Source organism: Macrotis lagotis, chromosome 2 (assembly GCF_037893015.1).
Source record: "Macrotis lagotis isolate mMagLag1 chromosome 2, bilby.v1.9.chrom.fasta, whole genome shotgun sequence".
NCBI lineage: Eukaryota > Metazoa > Chordata > Mammalia > Peramelemorphia > Peramelidae > Macrotis > Macrotis lagotis.
The window spans coordinates 314,773,239-314,791,923 of record NC_133659.1 but is presented as its reverse complement, the minus strand read 5'-3'; the positions used below and the strand labels follow the sequence as shown (position 1 = coordinate 314,791,923).

The window sequence follows — 18,685 nt, the reverse complement described above, 5'->3', positions numbered from 1 at the left end:
ATTTAAATACAAAGGAAACACAATCACACTCACAAATGATTTATCAGCCTCAATATTGAAGACAAGAAGACCTGGAATATCACATATCAGAGGGAAAAGGACCTGGGATTTCAACTAAAAATTTACTACCCTGTAAAATTCAGCATATGCTGTCAGGGGAAAAGATGGATGTTCAATGAGATAGAGGACTTCTAAAATTTCTTGACAAAAAGATTAGAACTGAACAGAGAATTCAATCACCAAATACACCACCCAAGAGATGCATGAAAAAAGTAAATGAAAAGAGGAAAGACAAAACAAAACAAAATATTAGTCAAGACCATCAGAAAGAGAAGATATAACACTTATAACTCTTAAGAATTATACTTCTCTTAGGATAACTAAAGGGTTGCATATAATTGAATAGTTTGGACTTAGAGGATATGGGTTTGGTTGATCTTGTCTCTCCATTGAACAGGTCCAAGATGATATCACTATGTTTGAGACAAAAAAACCTATTGAAAAACAAGGGTGTTTACACTTGAGTGTCTCAACTCCTTTTTACTTACTCTAATTCTGCTGTGCTCACAAAGTTTAGCACTTTCTCTGAGGAGGGCATTCTAAACTGGGCAGTCCTGAATCAGTGTCTCTCATAACTTATAATCAATTGTAAAGTTCATAAGAGAGACATTAAAAGCATCCTGGTACTTAAATCAGGGTTGGACTTAATCTATAACAAGGGGTTAAATAGCCTGGGGGGGGGGTAAAATTCTTACAGTTAATTAAGTCAGGGTTGGACTTAATCCATACTTTACTTAACAAAGGGTTAAGTACCCTGGAAGGGGAGTGGGGGTGAGGGGAGAAAGTATGCTTAAATCACAAAAAAAAAAGTATGCTTAAGGGAAAGGATACAAATAATATATGAAATGATTTGGTTTTGGATGATACTTTTGTTTAAAAGGCTCATGTGTCCTTGGAGGGTACTTGAAAAGGGGATAAGGAAAAAATAATTATAATTTGATGAAAAATAAAAAAGATTTACAATGTTTTCCTTATAGAAATTTAGACATGGAAAGAAAATTGGAGATCCTGATCTAAATGCCATATTTTTCTGATGAGAATATCGTGGACAGGGCAGGTGAGGTAACTTGATCACAAAGAGTTATGGCAAAAGCAGGGACCGAAGTCTAGGTCTAATAATTGCATTATACCATCCTTTCTCCTATACTGTATTGTTGTCAATTTAAGGTATTATCCCTTCCAGTCATTAATCCTTCATTCAAATTAATAAAGAGTAAGCAAAAGAGTCCCTTTTAAGGTGAATAAGTAGTATGTGTTAAAAAAAGTTGAGGAGAAATATTACAGTAATAATAATTAAATCCACAACTTGAGAATGGAATAACCAAGACCTCAAGAATGATTTAAAAGCATAAAAAAAGAGGATATAAGAATAGAAATTCATGTTCTTAAAGAAGTATGTAAAAAGATTGACTACTTAGGAAAGACAGTAGAAAATCTTTTTTGAAAAGTGGATTTTATGAAAAAAAAAACAGAATGACACAGACGAAGCACAAAAATACAGAAATGGAACAACACACACCGGTTCAAAATTGAAATTTTAAAAAATGGAAGAACACTTGATAGTGTCTACAAACCAAAGCAACTGACTGAAAAAGCAGAGCTCAGAAATCTAATCTAACCTAAATACTATATTTCAAGAAAGAATATAAATGATTGCCCAGAAATATTAGAGAAAATAAACTATAACTGTTTTAAAACCATAGGATGCTATCAGAGAAAAACCCAAGATTTAATTCATCCAGAAATGTAATTACCAAGTTCTAAGGTTTTGAGAGCAAATAAAGTATCTTGAAAACAACTTGAAAAGTAATTTGCAAATCAAAAACAATAACTGACATTTTGGAAAACAGAAGGAAGCAGAAAATGCTTCATTTAAATTCAGAGTCCCTGGATTTATATATGACATCTGATAACTTTCCAGAGCTCCACTTTCCTCATCTGTAAATAAACAAATGACTCCCCCTGCAAAAAAAAAAAAACCCAACCCTCTTAATACTATGAACAAACATCATAGGGAAGGACAATTCCAATAAAAAAAAATGTCACAACAGGAGCAAATTCTATAGCTACAACTAAAATTCAAAAAATGAGAATAGAATTACCATAAGAACTATGAGAGTGATTGGGGAAAGTAATATAAGAACCAAAGAAAGATAGTTAGGTGGCTAGGTATTAGTTGTCTTAGTGGAAAGTGTTGAGCCTGAAATCAGGAAGACCTGAGATCAAGTACTCCCTAACTGTGTGACGCTGGTCATTTAACTTCTCTTTGCCTTAGTTTCCTCAACTGTAAAAGCTTGGTACAGTATCTAAAACATAGTAGAACCTTAATAAATGCTTACTGAATGACTAATGTGATCTTCCCCATCTCCTGCCTCCTCCCAAAAAATGACAAATTACCAAAATAAAAAATGAGAAGGGATGCACCAAAAAATGGAGAGGAAATAAAGACAAGGATTAGAAACTATTGTGAGCAAATAGGTGCAAAAGAAATTGAAAACCTAAATTAAATGGATGAATGTTGTCAACGTGATGCATACAAAACAGAAAATTTCCAGATAAAAAGAAATAGGAAATAAAGAATAGGCACTGTAAAAATCTAATTTCAAAAAGAAATTGAACAAATCACAAATGAAATCTTAAAGACATTAATCTTATCTGTTGATTTAAAGATAGCTTTACATTTAAAATCAATTTTTGTTTTGTTTTATGTTTTTGCAAGGCAAATGGGGTTAAGTGGCTTGCCCAAAGCTACACAGCTAGGTAATTGTTAAGTGTCTGAGTGCCAGATTTGAACTCAGGTCCTCCTGACTCCAGGGCTGGTGCTCTATCCACTGTGCCACCTAGCCGCCCCAAAATCAATTTTTAAAATGCATGTTGACCCAGAAGTTTTCATGTAACAGAACTACATGAGGATTTCTGGGCCACCCCATATGATATTGCAAAAGATTTAATAAAGTTATATATTCCATTAGAAAACCATTTTAAATTTTAAATTTTAATTTTAAAACCATTATCTTTAAGTGATTAAAAACAAACAAACAAAAGCTTTGGGTAATTGTTTTATCTTACCATAGGTTCTGGGTCCTTTGGAGGCTTTTCTAGAGGGGGTAAGTACCACTGAAAACAAAGGGTTTTGCTGACAGTATATGAAGCAAAATCTGTTGAGAAATCTGAAGGAACTAAGTCCATCTTAGAGGCTACCATTTTTTCTATTATCACAGCAATTTCTTGACTTTCCTGTTGAAAAAGAAAGGGATCAATTTGAGACTCTTATCCCTTTATGTCACCCTCCCAGTTACCCCCTTCTTCAACACTTGAAAACAATTAGATATGTCATATTATGCTGATGTGTCTCCTAGTGCTATGGTTTTTGCAGGAATAACTCCACTTGAAACTTCCCTTTCAGAATGTATTATATGTGAACAAATCTAATAATAAGGAAATTTTATTGACATTACAATTTATACTTTTCATGACTTTGCTTGATAAGAACTCTCCACTGATAGAACATGAAAAGGAAGCTGAGAATCAGAATCTCTGCCCAGCATAAAACTTGAGAAGTCAACTACAGAACATTGTAAGCACTGGTGATACAAAGAAGGAAGGGTTTTAGCATTAAAAGGGATCTGGAAAGGCTTCAGGTAGAAGAGAACCCATTTGTCATCATCCCTTGCAGAAGGAAATCTCAGCTCAGAATCACTTCTCTCTTCTTTTCTGGAAATCAGTATTATTAACCAATTCTCAATAGCAGAGATAGAATCATACCTTTTGAACTATTTAGGTTCTGAACACAGCAAGGCTGGGACCGGGCATATACTCCTTTCTTACCTGTATTTTGCTGCCTTAATTAGGGTTATATTTCTGACAGTTAATCCTTATAATGGAGCTATAACAAGGGAGAAGTAATCAGGGCTTTGTGTCCCTCTTAGGCACTCAGAAACATCAGAGCATTCTGGTATTTGATTGGAAGTCTACTAAAAGACTGCACCCTCATAAGGCTACCCATTTCCACTACCACTATTTTTGAGATCTTTAAAAATTGCTAATTAAATCTACTTGTAATTTGTAATGTTCATTTGAAAGCAATAATATTGATTAGGAGCTGGGGAGGGAGGGGGACTAGTTTCTCTATTCTTTTAGGCTATTTAAAATAAATATTCCACTTTCTAACCATGTTAATATCTCTAAAAGCTTCAAATACTCAAAAAGTTAAATGAACAGTTTTCTGTTGTTTTCTTGGAGCATAGCTCCATTTCCCATTGTGTATAAAAAAGTTATTTTTTTCTACACAACAAAAGGAGAGATTAAAAGCTTATCTTTTAAGACAACTGAGGAATCACTGAGTCTGATCCTGAGTATTTCTTATTGCTATTCCCTGTTCTGAATCATGGGGAGCCAGGTGTGCATTAGAAACTGCTTTATCTTGGGGTATCAATGTTTCCAGTAATAAAAATAACTATAATCATCTTTAATATTTTAAGGTTCTGTAATTAATCCTCCAAATCTTATCTGATATTGACTTAGCATTTCATGACTATGAGGCACTTTAGGATCATTGGATCATAGACTTAGACCTGGGAGAGGCTTCAATTGGTCATTTGATCCAATCTGTTCATTTTTTTATATGTTTTTAAAATTTTATTTATTGAAGGCTATGGGGTTAAATGACTTGCCCAAGGTCACATGGCTAGTTAATTATTAAGGTCCTCCTGACTCCAGGACTGGTGCTCTATCCACTTAGTCACTTAGCTACCCTAATCTATTCATTTTAAAGATAATAAGACTGAGGGTCCAGAGCTGATGTTCAAACCCAGGTTTTATGCCTCCAAATTTAGCACTCCTTAAAAACACAAAAGAGATCCCCAGAAGAAAAGTGCAGAAAATTTCCCTTTAGTTTGGTCTCTTACAGAAAGCAATCATTTCTTCTCTATGACCTTCAGCTAGCAGCATTTTGAAATATTTTCCCTTTGGTAGGGCTTTAAAAGTAGAATGATCAACTTGGAATAGAGAAGCAAAGAGCAATTAAATTAGCCCCTTGAAAACTTCCCAGGCCGCGGAAAGGATAGGGTCCTTGTGCTCTGCAATATCAATATGGCCACAAATATGCTATCCTGGCTATCCAAAACAAAACAAATTAAAAAAAAAACACCCAATCAAAACTCTAAAATAGAATGAAAGGATTCATTGAACAAATGTCTTCCTTTATTGAGAGTTAATCAGATTTTGAGGGTGATGTCTGGAAAGGGTCTTGGGAAAGGGGCAGGGAGGGAGAGACCCAGCTGTTCATTTACTAAATGAACAGCACCACAGTGTCTGAAAAAAAAATGCCCTTCATGGCTCATCCACCAATGGACAGACTGGCAAGTTTTTCCTAATATAAAAGTCATTTGGTGCCAGCCATGTTCATGATGGTGTAGATTTTTTATCACATGCAAAAGACAGAATTCAGCTCTTAGGGGTAAAGGTTTGTTGCTATCATCTCCTTGGTGGTTGATTTGTGATCCCTGGCTGAGGTGAATCTAGGGACACTCATTCTATCAAAATATTTCAGCTTCTTTTAGGGAACATGAGCCTAGAATCAGTATTGGTAGAGAATTACATATGTGTATGGGATCAAATTGGCATTGCCATAAATAATTCACTGGGTTCTCTAAGAGAGACCCACAAAGGCTCCAGGTCTTGTTAAATAGTACCCCTGAGAAAGAGGGTGATCAGAGGAACTACAATAATCCTAACAATACCCTCCATTCTTTCATAAAGACCTTTCTCAAATGATGTTCAGAGGCTTTGTGAAATTAACTCCTTGCTGGGAGGAAAGAAGGGGGGGGGGGAGAAGGGTATTTGCAAGGATCATTTTTCAAATCCATTGATACTTATACATCTCAGGGTTAAGTGACCAGGCTGAGAAGGGGGGCTTCAGGTGGGGGGGCTCCTGGTATGGCTCTGTTATCCTTCATATTATCCTGCTGCCTATTCAGGAAAAGATATAGACAGCACTGTCAGTGTGAGGCCTCAAATATAAAATGGAAATAGAGACACTGACCTTTCAAGTTGTCGGCTTGTGAGATGAAAAATGCTTTGACGGAGAGCTTCCGTATTGAATGTGGAAATGTGTCAAAAATAGATCTTAAGAAACTGTCGGAAAAAGAGATTGTAAAATCCAAGACCTTTGCCTAACTAAGCAGCAGAAAAGATAAAAGTGGGACCCAGGAGAACCATGAAAAAAAAAATAAACTCTTAAATGGCCCCCAAACAATTTGGCAAATCAAGGCAATCTGATACTAGCCAACTCAGTCCTGAGTGGGATAGTTAAAAGATTACATATCAATTGCAATCCAGGAAAAAAAAATAGCTCTTTTCTCTATAGTTGGCTCACACTGAATCCACTCAACTCTGTTGAGATATTCATCAAATGTCCGGATAAGTTTAAAAGACCACAACATCCAACCCCCAAGACCACACACCAAACAGCTGTTAGCCTGGAAATATAACAGTGAAATTGTAAGAGGATTCAAAAGCAATTCAGGCCTACAGTTTTCCATTATCTTGATGATAATAAAATACAACTTGGAGTCAGGAAAATCTCTGAGTCCAAATTCTCCTGTAAATACTTAATACTGGTGTAATGCTGGGTAAGTCACTTGACCTCCTAGTATCACAGTTTTCTCGTCTGTAAAAAAGGAAGAAAATAATGGCTTCCTTCAAGTTCAGCTAAAAATCCTTCCTTCTACAGGAAGCCTTTCCCAATCTCCCATCCTGGCGTCTTCCCTCTGTTGATTATCTCCAGTTTATCCTGGGTATAGTTTGTTTGCATGTTGCTTCCTTCATTAGATTGTTTACTCTTTCAGTTCTGCAACTGTTATTTGCTTTTCTTTGTTAACCCTAGTTCTTTTTTTTAAAGTTTTTATTTTGGGAGGCAATTGGGGTTAAAAGACAGTATCTGAGGTCACACTTGAACTCAGGTCCTCCGGACTCCACTAAGCCACCTAAGCTGTCCAGCAACCCAAAGAGCAGACCAATGGTTATGGACTGACTGTGGAAAGCAAAGAAGATAACCTAAGTCCTTTATAAGCCTATATAAATGCAATCTATTGTTACTAATGAGTTTAATGTAAGTGTTAATTAATGGACTATGCAGCAGTTACTTTTAATAGGCTTCTTTTATCGTTTGAAAATCAACCAGCCCCAGCCCCACTCTAGAGGGTATAGACTGCATTTATTAGCCTTTATCTAACTTTAACTCTAATTCTCCCCAATCTCCAATCCAACCTCTCAAGTACCTCCCCAAGTCCCTCTCCCCCTCTTCAGTCCCTCCAGGGAACTGTCAGAGGAGGGTTGGGAAATCTAAGCATGAATACTTCTGCAGTCTACAGGATTTTAATTACATCCTCTTTTGGAACTGTTAATGTCATTTGTTTGGCACCTTTGTTTTTCCATCATAAAGCTTCAATAGACTCTAAAGATAGGCAGACATACAGAGATGATGGGAGATGGAGCACACAAAACAATGCTCTTTTTGGAAAAAAAGTCATTACTTCTTTGTGTTTGGAGGTGGGGGGGGAAGCAGGTTCAAGTATCAAATTACAGGAAGGGTTTGATTGAAATAGCTTCCTGAGTGATTAAAGCCTCAAAAAAAAATGTTATTACAAAAATCAACGAAGCTTAGAGTTGATGAAAAAAAAAATCCAAAAAGCTTTCCGCTTGTTAGCTGTCTACACCAGTGAATCTAACACATGATTACACTGCTTGCACCTGTCAAGTAGATGACAGTGATCTCCCAAGCTGATTATCCTAGGAGAGTGTTACACTAATTATATCAGAAGAAGAGCAAACAGAGTGAAACAACTCTTTGGTACACTACTGCTGTTATAATTGTCACATATATTTACGATTTATTCAAGGTTGCACGTTTGGTGCCTCATCCTTGGGAACTGGCTAATGATGGGTTGTCCTCCATTCTGAAATATTCAAATGCAGCACCTTTCAGAGCAGGATTTGAAAGGTTACAAGAAATTTCCAAACTCTGATATACATGCTCGGGAGAATGCATTTTTCAGATGAATTCTTAACTTTCTTTATATCTACTACTCACTGATCTCTCATCAGAGAACATCAAGATAGAGAATTAAATAGGGTGTCCAGCTCCTGTCTCAGATTCTCATTAGCTGTGTCAACCCTTAATCTCTCTTGGTTTCAATGTCTTCATCTATGAAATGGGCATAATTGATGGAATCCCAATTAATGCGCCCCCATCTCCAACATTCAGATCTGTTAAAACCTTGCAAAACATAACTGGCCTTACAACCCCTATTCCCTACTTCTTGCCCAAGGCCTTGGTCTCCTGTGTGTATACACTCAATAAGACTATTCTTTGATATACAAAAACCCGTTTTTACAAGCCTGTGTATTAACTCTATTAGAAGGTCTATCCTCCTGGTGGCACCAACTTCTGTCCTCCAGACAACAATTTGTCTGAGATTATTTCTTCTCTTCTTTCTCTTTCCCTTTAGGAGGGTATATCAGATACCTCTTTGCTAGACTATCTCCCAATTCTCAGCCCATTGTGCCTACACAGTGCCCAATAAAATGCCAACTTTCCTGGGAGAGAGTTCCACATCTCGTGAATTCTTTCTCAGACCAACACCAACCCCAAAATTATGGAGGTGCAAACCCCAACATATTAATAGCACAGTTATGGGGAAGTAGCGTCTAGGTGACCCAGTGTAATAGAGTACCTGAACCAGAGTTAGGAAGATTCATCTTCCTGAATTTAAATCTGATCTCAGACACTTACCAGCTATGCCACTCTGCCTCAGTTTCCTCATCTGCCAATGAGCTGGAGAAGAAAATGGCAAACCATTCTAGGAACTTTGCCTAGAAAACCCCCAATGAAGAGTCAGACGTGATAGAAATGATGGAACAACACATGGGAGAAAGATCTCTGAATTCAAGTGGTAGGTAATTGCTATTGAAATGGAATGCATCTACTGCAAGGCAGAAATTATAGAATAAAGAAAAATCTTGGTTTTATTGTTATATTTAAGTATAGGTTCAGACCTTGACAAAATACAAATTTGGACAATCATTAGGATACCTACAAGGCCTATTATAGACAAAATTATGCTGTGCGACAGAGAATTTATTCTTTTACATACTCAAGCTTGTCTATTCCTCTTAGATCATAAAAGTTAAAAGACAAACTTATGAACCCATACTTCCTTCAATGTTATAAAGGTAAAACAAATTTCAAGAAAAAGGATCATTCCATAATTAACAAACCTAGTTTAAACTCTATAGGTAAACTAAATCAGGTTACAGATTAAATCAAACTTAGAGGATTCACAAAGAGATTGATTGAGGAGAGAGATTTACAGGAGTCAGGGACAGTTGAAATTATTCCTCTTAGATTCTTATCTAAGGAATTTTTAAGACCCTAAGTAAATATTCACATTCCATGAGACAGGACGGAACCCCAAGGAGGTCAATGATGCAGGAACATAGAGTGCATATTGGACAGACAAGGTGTAAAAGAACTGGGGTAAGGATATAAAAGGGCAGAGGGGCTCACCCCAAAGAGATATGACTTCCATAGAGTTTTCCTTCAACATTGTGCCCAAGTAGTCACAGTCTAACAAATACAATCTTAAGCTGTTTTCTTTATGCCTACCAAAAGGAGCTAGAAAACATCTGCCATTGAAAAGACCTGGATTCAACACTTACTACCCATGTGACTGGCCAACTCAACAACCATCTTGGGCCTTAACTTCTTCATATCTATAAAGTCAAGGTGGCTAGACTAACTGGTCTCAAGAGTTCCAATCAAAGTGTCTATCGATGACCCTATGACCATATCCTACAAAGCCCTGTGGTTTTACTTATCATCCTCATCAATTCCCTTCAATATGTTGCTCAAGGACTGTGTAACCTCAGACCACTGAACTTCTGTTTCCTCATCTGTACAGTCATGGGTTAACCGAGATGATCTCTGAGGTTCTTTTTAACTCTGGAATTATGTTTGAGTCTATGGTCTGGCTTCTTCATTCTCATGTAAGAAGTAGAAGGGGAAGACATAATTATCACAGATTCAGAAACTTAGACACAGGACCAGGATCACGGTGTCAACCCAATATTTGTAATATTTGTTTAATTACTGTGTGTACTAAAGAAAGGCAAAAGATAGTCCCTGTCCTCAAAGAGTTTACAATCTAATGGTGGAGACAGAACATAAAAAGCTGGAAAAGGGAGGGAAAGAAAATACCAGACATTCCCAGAGTGTTCTTTGATACTTCTCTGAAATGAATAATAAGACCTCCTGACACCTGCCTAGAGTTTTCTTTTCTTTTTTTTAATTTTTAATTTTTTTCCAGTTATATGTAAAAATAATTTTCATTAATTTTTTTAAGATTTTTAAGTTCCACATTTTTCTTCCTCCCTCCATCCCTCCCCACAACAATAAGTAATCTGATATAGATTATACATATACAACTATGTTGAACACATTTCCATACTAGTCATGTTACAAAAGAAGAATCAGAACAAAAGGGGGAAAAAATCTACAAGAGAGAGAAAAAAACATAAAACAAATTGTAAAAAGGGAAAATAGTATGCTTTGGTCAGCATTGAGACTCTACAATTCTTTCTCTGGATGTAGATCTACCTAGAAATTTCTGGACTCTCTTCAGGAACATAAAGATTGTTTTTTTTAAACAAATATTACCTTTATTGATTGCCTAGGGAGTTGTTTTTCCACCCCAATAAGAAGATCTTTTGGAAATGATTCAACACAGGCTGGAGTAAAAACATCTAAGAATTTTTTGAGAAAACTATGCATTTCTTTCTGACGTAAAATCAGATCTCTATTGAAAATGGAAGTGTGGAATATTTGATCAGATAAGAAAATTGGTCTTGGAGAACCTTTAAAAAGAAACAAAAGACTTTAATAAGGTAATGAATTAAATTATGAAATGGTCACATAAAGGAGGGCATGATATTTCTATCATCTAGCTTGCTAAACTTAACCCAGAATTTCCTTCCCAACACTGACCATTAATATGCTGCCCCCATTCTGGTCACCCCAGGATAGACAGGCTGACCCCATTATTTATAGGACCTACACCAGATACAGTAGAATTGAATCCTAACAAGCAGGAATAGTAGAAAAGTAGATGAATCACCAAACTGTTTTTGGTCCTCTTCATCCATGTGTGTTTTCTCAACCAATTAACAGCTATAGACTTCTTGTCTGAGACTTAATACTGTCCTAATATATAAGCCCTTCATTTGGTAGTTCCTTGCTTTTCCCTAGACATAGCAACTTGCTGCCTTCCTCCCAGAGAGTTGGCTCTCATTCTTGGTGTCTGACTTTGGCTGCCTGGCTTTTTTGTCTAGCCCATAGGCTGCCACCCAATTCCTACCCTGATCATCAGTCCCTCATTGCCTAAACCTTAGCACTGATTTATGGAAAAGAATGATCTGGGAAATAGGCTAATGTAAATCAGTTAAGATAATTGCTAAAAATTACTTGAGGAATATTAATTTAAAAGAAGTGGGTACCAGTAGAGGAAATTATCATATCTAATAATAGGTATTTTTGTTATTTTATAAGGCTGAGTGGGCATGAAGTTTTATTAAAACAGAGCATGGGCACAAATTAACTTAGAATAGCTCAAGTCTTAGAATACCTTGTAATCTAGAGTCAAACAATGTGGTAGATAAAATCTGGCCTTGAGCAACCTGTGGTAAAGTCCTCCTTCTGTATGACAAATACTAACTGTGCTTCCATGAATAAACCACTTAACCCTGTTACCACAATTCTCTAAGACCAAAGTTATATGTTGGTCTTGACAGAAATGATCATTTCTCTTTTACATTAGAAACCCATTAGTGAATTAAAACTAAAGTTTTCCCCTTTTCTAGATCCTCATTCATTTATCAACCCTGGTAATTATTTAGGCAGACTTTGAAGTGCAGGGCTGATAATGAGACAGAAAACTTAGATCTGATCAAAAAGTAAAGAAATTCTAGTTTAGGTGAATTGGTGGGTCTGGGAGGAAGCGGATTTCCTCTTTTGCCTAGATTACCCTAGAGGGTGGTATGAGTATAAATAAGTCTTTTTGACCAACACTGAGTGGTCAGTCACATCCCCCAGATCCTCATTGGAATAAGACCACTCTCATTCTAATATTCTCTACTTTCCTCTCTTCTGCTCTCCTCTTGATTGACATAGGAATTAACTCTGAGCCATCTGCCCAAAGGAATGTAAATTTTGATTGTTAAAACCTGGCAAGATATCTTGGGGTTTACAGGCCTCAAATTGCTCTAGCTCTTATCAGTTCTCCAACAGTACATCTCACGTCAAGCCCACTTGGTCACTGTTTGGGTCCTGATTGACTCAGAGTGAATGTAAATAGTAATTGTTCCTCTTTTGGGCAGAAACCCTGAGACTCTTCCCCTTCCAGTTTGAAAAAAAAATTTTTTTGAACTAGGTTAAAGAGGCCCACCTCTGCCTTTAACTTTGTACCTAGCCTTAATCACTGAACAAGAGCTGACTGTCAAAATGAGACCTGTCAAAGCCCTCAGCTCAAAGAGGTCTAGCTCTTCCTCTGCATCTCCAGGTATCCTGACACATATCTGGCCACTGGATCCAACTGATTTTGGAGGAGAAAGTGAAGCTGGTGACTTTGCACAGACCCTCCCTCACTTAAATCCAATTCACTTGCATGTCATAGCATCACATCCATATGATGTGGTCTTCTTTGAGAACAAAAGACAAACAACTTGTTAACTAATCACAACTAATTTTTTCCACCCTCAACAACCCACTCAATCGAAGGGGATGTAAGCATTGAGTAGTCTTCCATGAGAAGTCTTTTGTTTAGTAGTCTGTCAAATGACCGCTTTATTAATTATCCACTAACCTTAATAAAATGGTCACCTAGAAATTATTTTGAATTTTTTATATGTCACAGTCTGAGTCCCTCACCCAGATTAAATCAAAGATTTTTTCATTTTCTCAAAATGACTTGGAAGTAAATAGTGAGAAAATTTAATAAGATTTCAAATCTATTGGCCTTGTAAAAAGTCTGATTTTCATTCTATTTAGAGAATCCATTTTCAGCTAAGAGCTTTTGCTTCTTTTTAAATGCAGAAGTTATTTTGTTAATAGAACAGCATTCTCCAAATGGGGGAAATAAATGAATAATGCCAATTATAAAACTGGATTTTTAAATGAATACTGCTAAGTATAAAACTTGGTTTTTCAAACTGGCTTGTTTTGTTCTCAAATTTTCCATTTCAAACTAATTTCTCTGTATGACAACTGGCAAAGTCAAATTGTAATTTCCATAGTTTAAAAAGTTTCAAATTTCATTTTCTTAAATAATGGAAACATAAGTTTTAATAAAATTTGTGTTAAGATATTTCTTTAACCAGCAAAGAAGATATCTAGAAGTAACCTTGGTATTAACTGGTCCATGATAGTAATTGGAGATGTCTCCAGAAGAAAAGGATGGACTTAAATTTTATATTACTCTTTACCTTCTCCCTCTTGTGCTTCTTATTTGAACAGGTAATTTAATCAAAGGGGATTGCCCCCTTTTATCACTGTAACTTGCCCCTTTGACTCTGAAAATATGTTGCCCATCCTTGTGCCTCTCATAAACCTTATGTTACCTGCCCATCTCCTAGCAACCCTAGGTCTCAAAGAGATGCGATTTCTCCCACCATCCAATATACCCCTCATTTTTTTCCCCTACACCTTCCATTAATTGATCCATGGTTTCAGATGAAGTGATACCAACCTTGATCAAAATGTGAGAAATGAGTTTAAATGAGTGTAACAAGTTTTTAAATCTATAGGTCTGGTCAAAAGTCCGATTTTCTTCCTATTCTAAGGAATGAAATGTTCTCTCCATATGTCAATTACAAACTCAGGAAGACATATGATTAGAAAAACCAGAAAACTTGTCCTGCCCTCCCACTTTAATCCAGGAAATAAGATAACTATGAATTCTCCTTTAGACCAGATAGCATTGTATAAAGATGCTAATCTTTGACAAGCTATAGTGCAACCTGATAGGCCTCCAAGGAGGTTTAATGATTCCCTTATCCTTTTCCTACATATAAATAGTCCTATTTCCCTCTGCTCAGGGTGGTCATCTTAGATAGATGACCTTCACCTCTAGGCTTCTTGGTAAATCTTAAAAGAATAAACTTTGTGTATAACTTCTATTTTCTGATATTTATTTTAATTCTAAATTATTAAATTGTATAATAGGACCAGGTGTCCCATGAAAAGAATGTTGGGTTTGGATTCTAGAAGATCCAAGTTCACATCTTGCCCAGGACACTCTCACCAGCTATCTGATTCTGAGAGTATTTCTTAAACTCTCTTAGTCTCTGATCCCTCATCTGTAAAGTGGACATGATGACAACACCTAACCCACAGTGGTGAACTGAGGATCAAATGAGGACCAATTGCTTTGTGTCTTTGCAAATCTTAAAGAGCTTCATAATGCTTGCTGGGGTTATTGTTGCTATTGCTATAAGCAAGAAATGAGCTAAGAATGGGGAACCATTTCCCTTCCCCCAACAGCTTACCAAGCAGGGTATTCATATTGTTAATTCTTAACAGGTGAGTATAGTAACGGACCAGATGGACCCATGAGATAGTCAGTTTGGGGGATTTTTCACTTTCTCCATTCTCGGTCATTTCATGATCTTGATCCTCACTTGAAACTTGCAGAACATTGACATATTCCTTCGGAAGGGAAAAGGGGGGCTTGAAGACAGCTCTATTATTATCTAAAAAAAAAATTTAAGTGAGTGTTCTAATATGAATGTTAAAAATAATTTCCAGAACTCATTTATTTTATGCAAAAAAGATGCTTACATTCATTCTTGGGTGACATTTTCAATTATGGGGGTGGGGAGAACCTATTATCATTTTACTCATCACTATTTAAAGAGAATTATGACTATTTTACTTATGGGAAGTTCAAATGGTAAGAAATATCTAGTTATATGCTTGTACATAGGTGAGATCTATAGGTCGTGCAATATGGCTGGGTTGCTCTGACTTTCAGGTCAATAAGATATAACTTAGGGAACTGACTGAAACTTTATGCCATATCTAATACAAGGAAGAGGTTTCTGTCAGATTTGCAAGGATTCTTTATTCCTGAAATAATTCACAATATAATGGAAAAGTTTTGTTCCAGTTCAAAAATGGCATGAGTGAAAGGAGACTCATTTCCAGTTTGGCAGCCAGGGGGCAAATGGTTTAGCTATGATTATTTACTAAGGTCGCTGGCCCTAAAAATTTCAGAATTTTTTTTGTTATTGTTTTTGGCACTGAAAATTGTTCTTTGTTTTTGAATATTGAAATGTCTGTGTTTGTGGATGAATTTTTTTTCCAAAAAAGACTGTTTATTTAGTCTGACACAAAGGAGATCTGCATTGGCAGAAAGAAGACCCCACAAAATCACAGGTCCCTGAAGGACTGAAAAAATCTAACTCTGCATGGACTCATCAATTCAGAATGGCTATCCTCCAGGATTATGTGACTAAGCACATGGGCTTTGAAACATCAAACAAGTGAAAGGGAGCTGTGACTCCAGAAGGGTCAGAAATTACTAGTTAGACCATCAAGATCAAGATCAAGGGTTTTTAGCTAAAAAAGAAATCAAAGCATGCTCTGCTCTCATGGGCCATTATGTAGTATGTATGTAAATGATTTTGCAAAATTTAAGGCAATTTTTACTGTGACATTTCCATCATATTCTCTCTTTAAATCACAATGTCCTTTCATTTTAAAAATACCCAGGGTTAATATTTTTAAGGTTCAAACTCTTAACCCTTTGTTATTATCATGGACTTCCTTGGGAACATAAAATACCAATGATGATAAAAAAAATTATCAAACTTTTAAAAAAAATTTAAATAACAGACCCCAGGTGAAAAACCATCACCTAAGTGAGTGGGTCAAACATGTATGACTGTGTTGATAAAGTAAACTTTCAAGTAAATTCACCTTAGAATGGGTTTATTGCTCTTTGTTACACCTGGGGCTCCTAAGGAGAGCATTTGGTGACTGAACTGAAAGGTAGTCAGATATGTCCAAGGAGCTATGGCTTCAGGGCTATGTTCATACCAACTTAGGGAACTAGTTGAAACTTTCAAGACCTTATGGACAGGCTTGTTACACAAATAATCCTCTTGTAATCATTTATTTATAACTACTGGTCCCCACCTTCCACCTCTCTATATATGGATTGTTCTGAATAAAAAGCCAATTGCCTTGACCTTTCTTCTTGGCTCACCCATGCCTTTCACTTAATTCATGTCCCTAATAAAAAGTGAATCTGGTCCCAAATCTGGCTTCAGACACTTAATAATTACTTAGCTGTGTGGCCTTGGGCAAGCCAGTTAACCCCATTGCCTTGCAAAAAACCTTAAAAAAAAGTGATGGTCCTTCTGTACTTTTTGGTGACTAGACATTTAGCATACAATCTGTTCGATTCTGGGCTATATGATGGACACTGACAAATTGGTGACTATTTCAAAGGCAAAGAATCTGGAAATTCAATGCTAATTGGAATTTAAAGCCTAGAAAAGAGTAGATTTAGAAAGGACAAGATAGAGGTCTTCAGATACTGGACAGGCATGTGGAAGGAAGGATTAGAATTAATCCATGTAGCTTTCAATTCTATCTGATTCTCATGACCAAGTTCTGCATTCTTCCTTTCCAAATCCCTTTATGTCAGAGGCACAAAGATTTCCGGAGGTCTGTAAACTTGTATGGAGAAAATATTAGAACCCTATTTTTTCTCAACCTGTAATTGAAATCTAGCATTTCCTCTAATTATAAATGTAGGCAATGAAGCATAGAGGTAGTAATAGTAGGACCTGTGGTTTTGTCACCAAAAGAAATCACAGGTATTTTCATGTTGCATTACATTTGTCAAAGATGTGTCAAAATATTGTTTACATTGATCATACTTAGAAATTGCTTTAATTTGCCTATACTTTAAATGTATTATCTCATTATCTAATGTGATAAAAAGAAAATATATTGCCATGTCACAAATTTGCTTCTTTAATATTTCATTATTTCACTATAATTGGTTTCTCTGTAATCCTACATATTTTGTCTTAAGCATTAAAAACAAGATTTTGAGAAGTCCATAGACTCCACCAGGTATTTCCAGAGAGATTCATTCAGAATATGAAAAATCAGTCTAGAAATTCTTAAACTGGGGTCCATGAATTTATTTTGGTAATGCCTGGGTAATATTTTCAATATAATTGGTTTTCTCTGTAATCCTATATATTTTATTTTATGCATTTAAAATATTATTCTGAGAAAAGACTCAAACACTCCATTAGTCTTCTAAGGGATGTTGATGATCCCTTCCAAAGGTTGAGAACCACTACGGATTGTGCATGTTATAAAAAGTCTAATCAAATCCCTAATAATATGCCAATCTTCTACAGAAAATTTTTCAAATTTTCAATTTTTCATTCAAATTGACTTTTCAATTTAGCATACCCATCAAATAATCTATATATGTAGAAGTGAGGTCCACCACGGCAAATTCTGGGATACTCTGCATGACATTCCTTTCAATTTTCTCTGTCACAATTTTCTTCTGTCCAATTAGCTTCTGAGTTGCTCTTATAGCTTCACTGACCTATAATTAACAAATCACTTAGAATTCATTTTATATTTATGCATAGCACATTTTGTAAACATAGGCAGACAGGCAAACCATCTGTTAAAAGGAGAATCACAAAACAAAACCCTGTAAATGCATCATGTTCTGGCGAGAGAAAAATAAGAACCCAGAAATTCTACTTTGAGCTGTTCCTATACCATCCCCTTCCCTGCTAAGATGAAATTCAAGTCATAGTCAAATAAGTCATTGTGGTTGATAATTTAATTCACAAATCATTTCAAATAGACAACTTTCCACTGAATGGAATTGATATCTGCCCTCCTATTAAACATTCACACATAAACATCTAATATTTTCAATAAATAAAGATTGGAGCAAACAAGGGCAGGCCTGGTGAATCCTGATTAAAGACAATGTTCAGGTGGGACTCGTTTTCAACTATAGGGGGGATTCTCATATCAACAGAAATCCCAGGAAGTTTGATTTCAGCTTTCTCCTGTAGAACTAACTAGCTGTACTGTGTTTTCTTAGTAGCTAGTATAAGCTGACTACAGATCTGAGGGTACAAAGGAATATTAAAGTCAGTGCCACCTACCTGTGAAGCAGCTCGGATCGCTATCCAGGACAGTGTCAGATACAGATCACTTTTTTCTCTTGTTTCCTTTAATAAATTTTGGTATCGAGAATAACCCTTTTAAAAAATGGCCAGAAATGGGAAGCTGGTCACTGAAAAAACCCAACTTCTTATCTTTTAAGGATGGATAGGCAAGTCAGTTGTCATTTAAAGATTTGCAAAATCTCAACTAGTAGTATGTAAAGGGGGAAAATGGGAGAAAATACTTTCTTAAGTCCATTCGTAGGTGGTACTCTGTATGAGTTTTCTTTTGGAAAAATGTTTATTAAAGCAGCAACAGTATCAGTTTCCTGGTTGTTTGGGAATATTTCCACTG

General features: G+C 36.1%; 1 protein-coding gene across 8 annotated transcripts in view; it reads right to left on the bottom strand.

Moving 5' to 3' along the window:
- Window positions 1-18,685, bottom strand: part of CFAP54 (cilia and flagella associated protein 54) — a 225,198-nt gene that overhangs the window by 12,048 nt on the left and 194,465 nt on the right. For 4 of the 8 annotated variants that reach the window (XM_074226630.1, XM_074226632.1, XM_074226628.1 and 1 more), the window contains 5 exons: window positions 18,331-18,426; window positions 17,609-17,750; window positions 14,659-14,862; window positions 10,778-10,974; window positions 3,130-3,297 (listed from right to left, as the gene is read on the bottom strand). In XM_074226630.1, the coding sequence (XP_074082731.1) occupies window positions 3,130-3,297; window positions 10,778-10,974; window positions 14,659-14,862; window positions 17,609-17,750; window positions 18,331-18,426 (807 nt within the window). Of the gene's footprint in view, window positions 1-3,129; window positions 3,298-10,777; window positions 10,975-14,658; window positions 14,863-17,608; window positions 17,751-18,330; window positions 18,427-18,685 lie in introns of those variants that run through there. The other 4 variants (XM_074226629.1, XM_074226631.1, XM_074226634.1 and 1 more) reach the window with 4 other exon arrangements.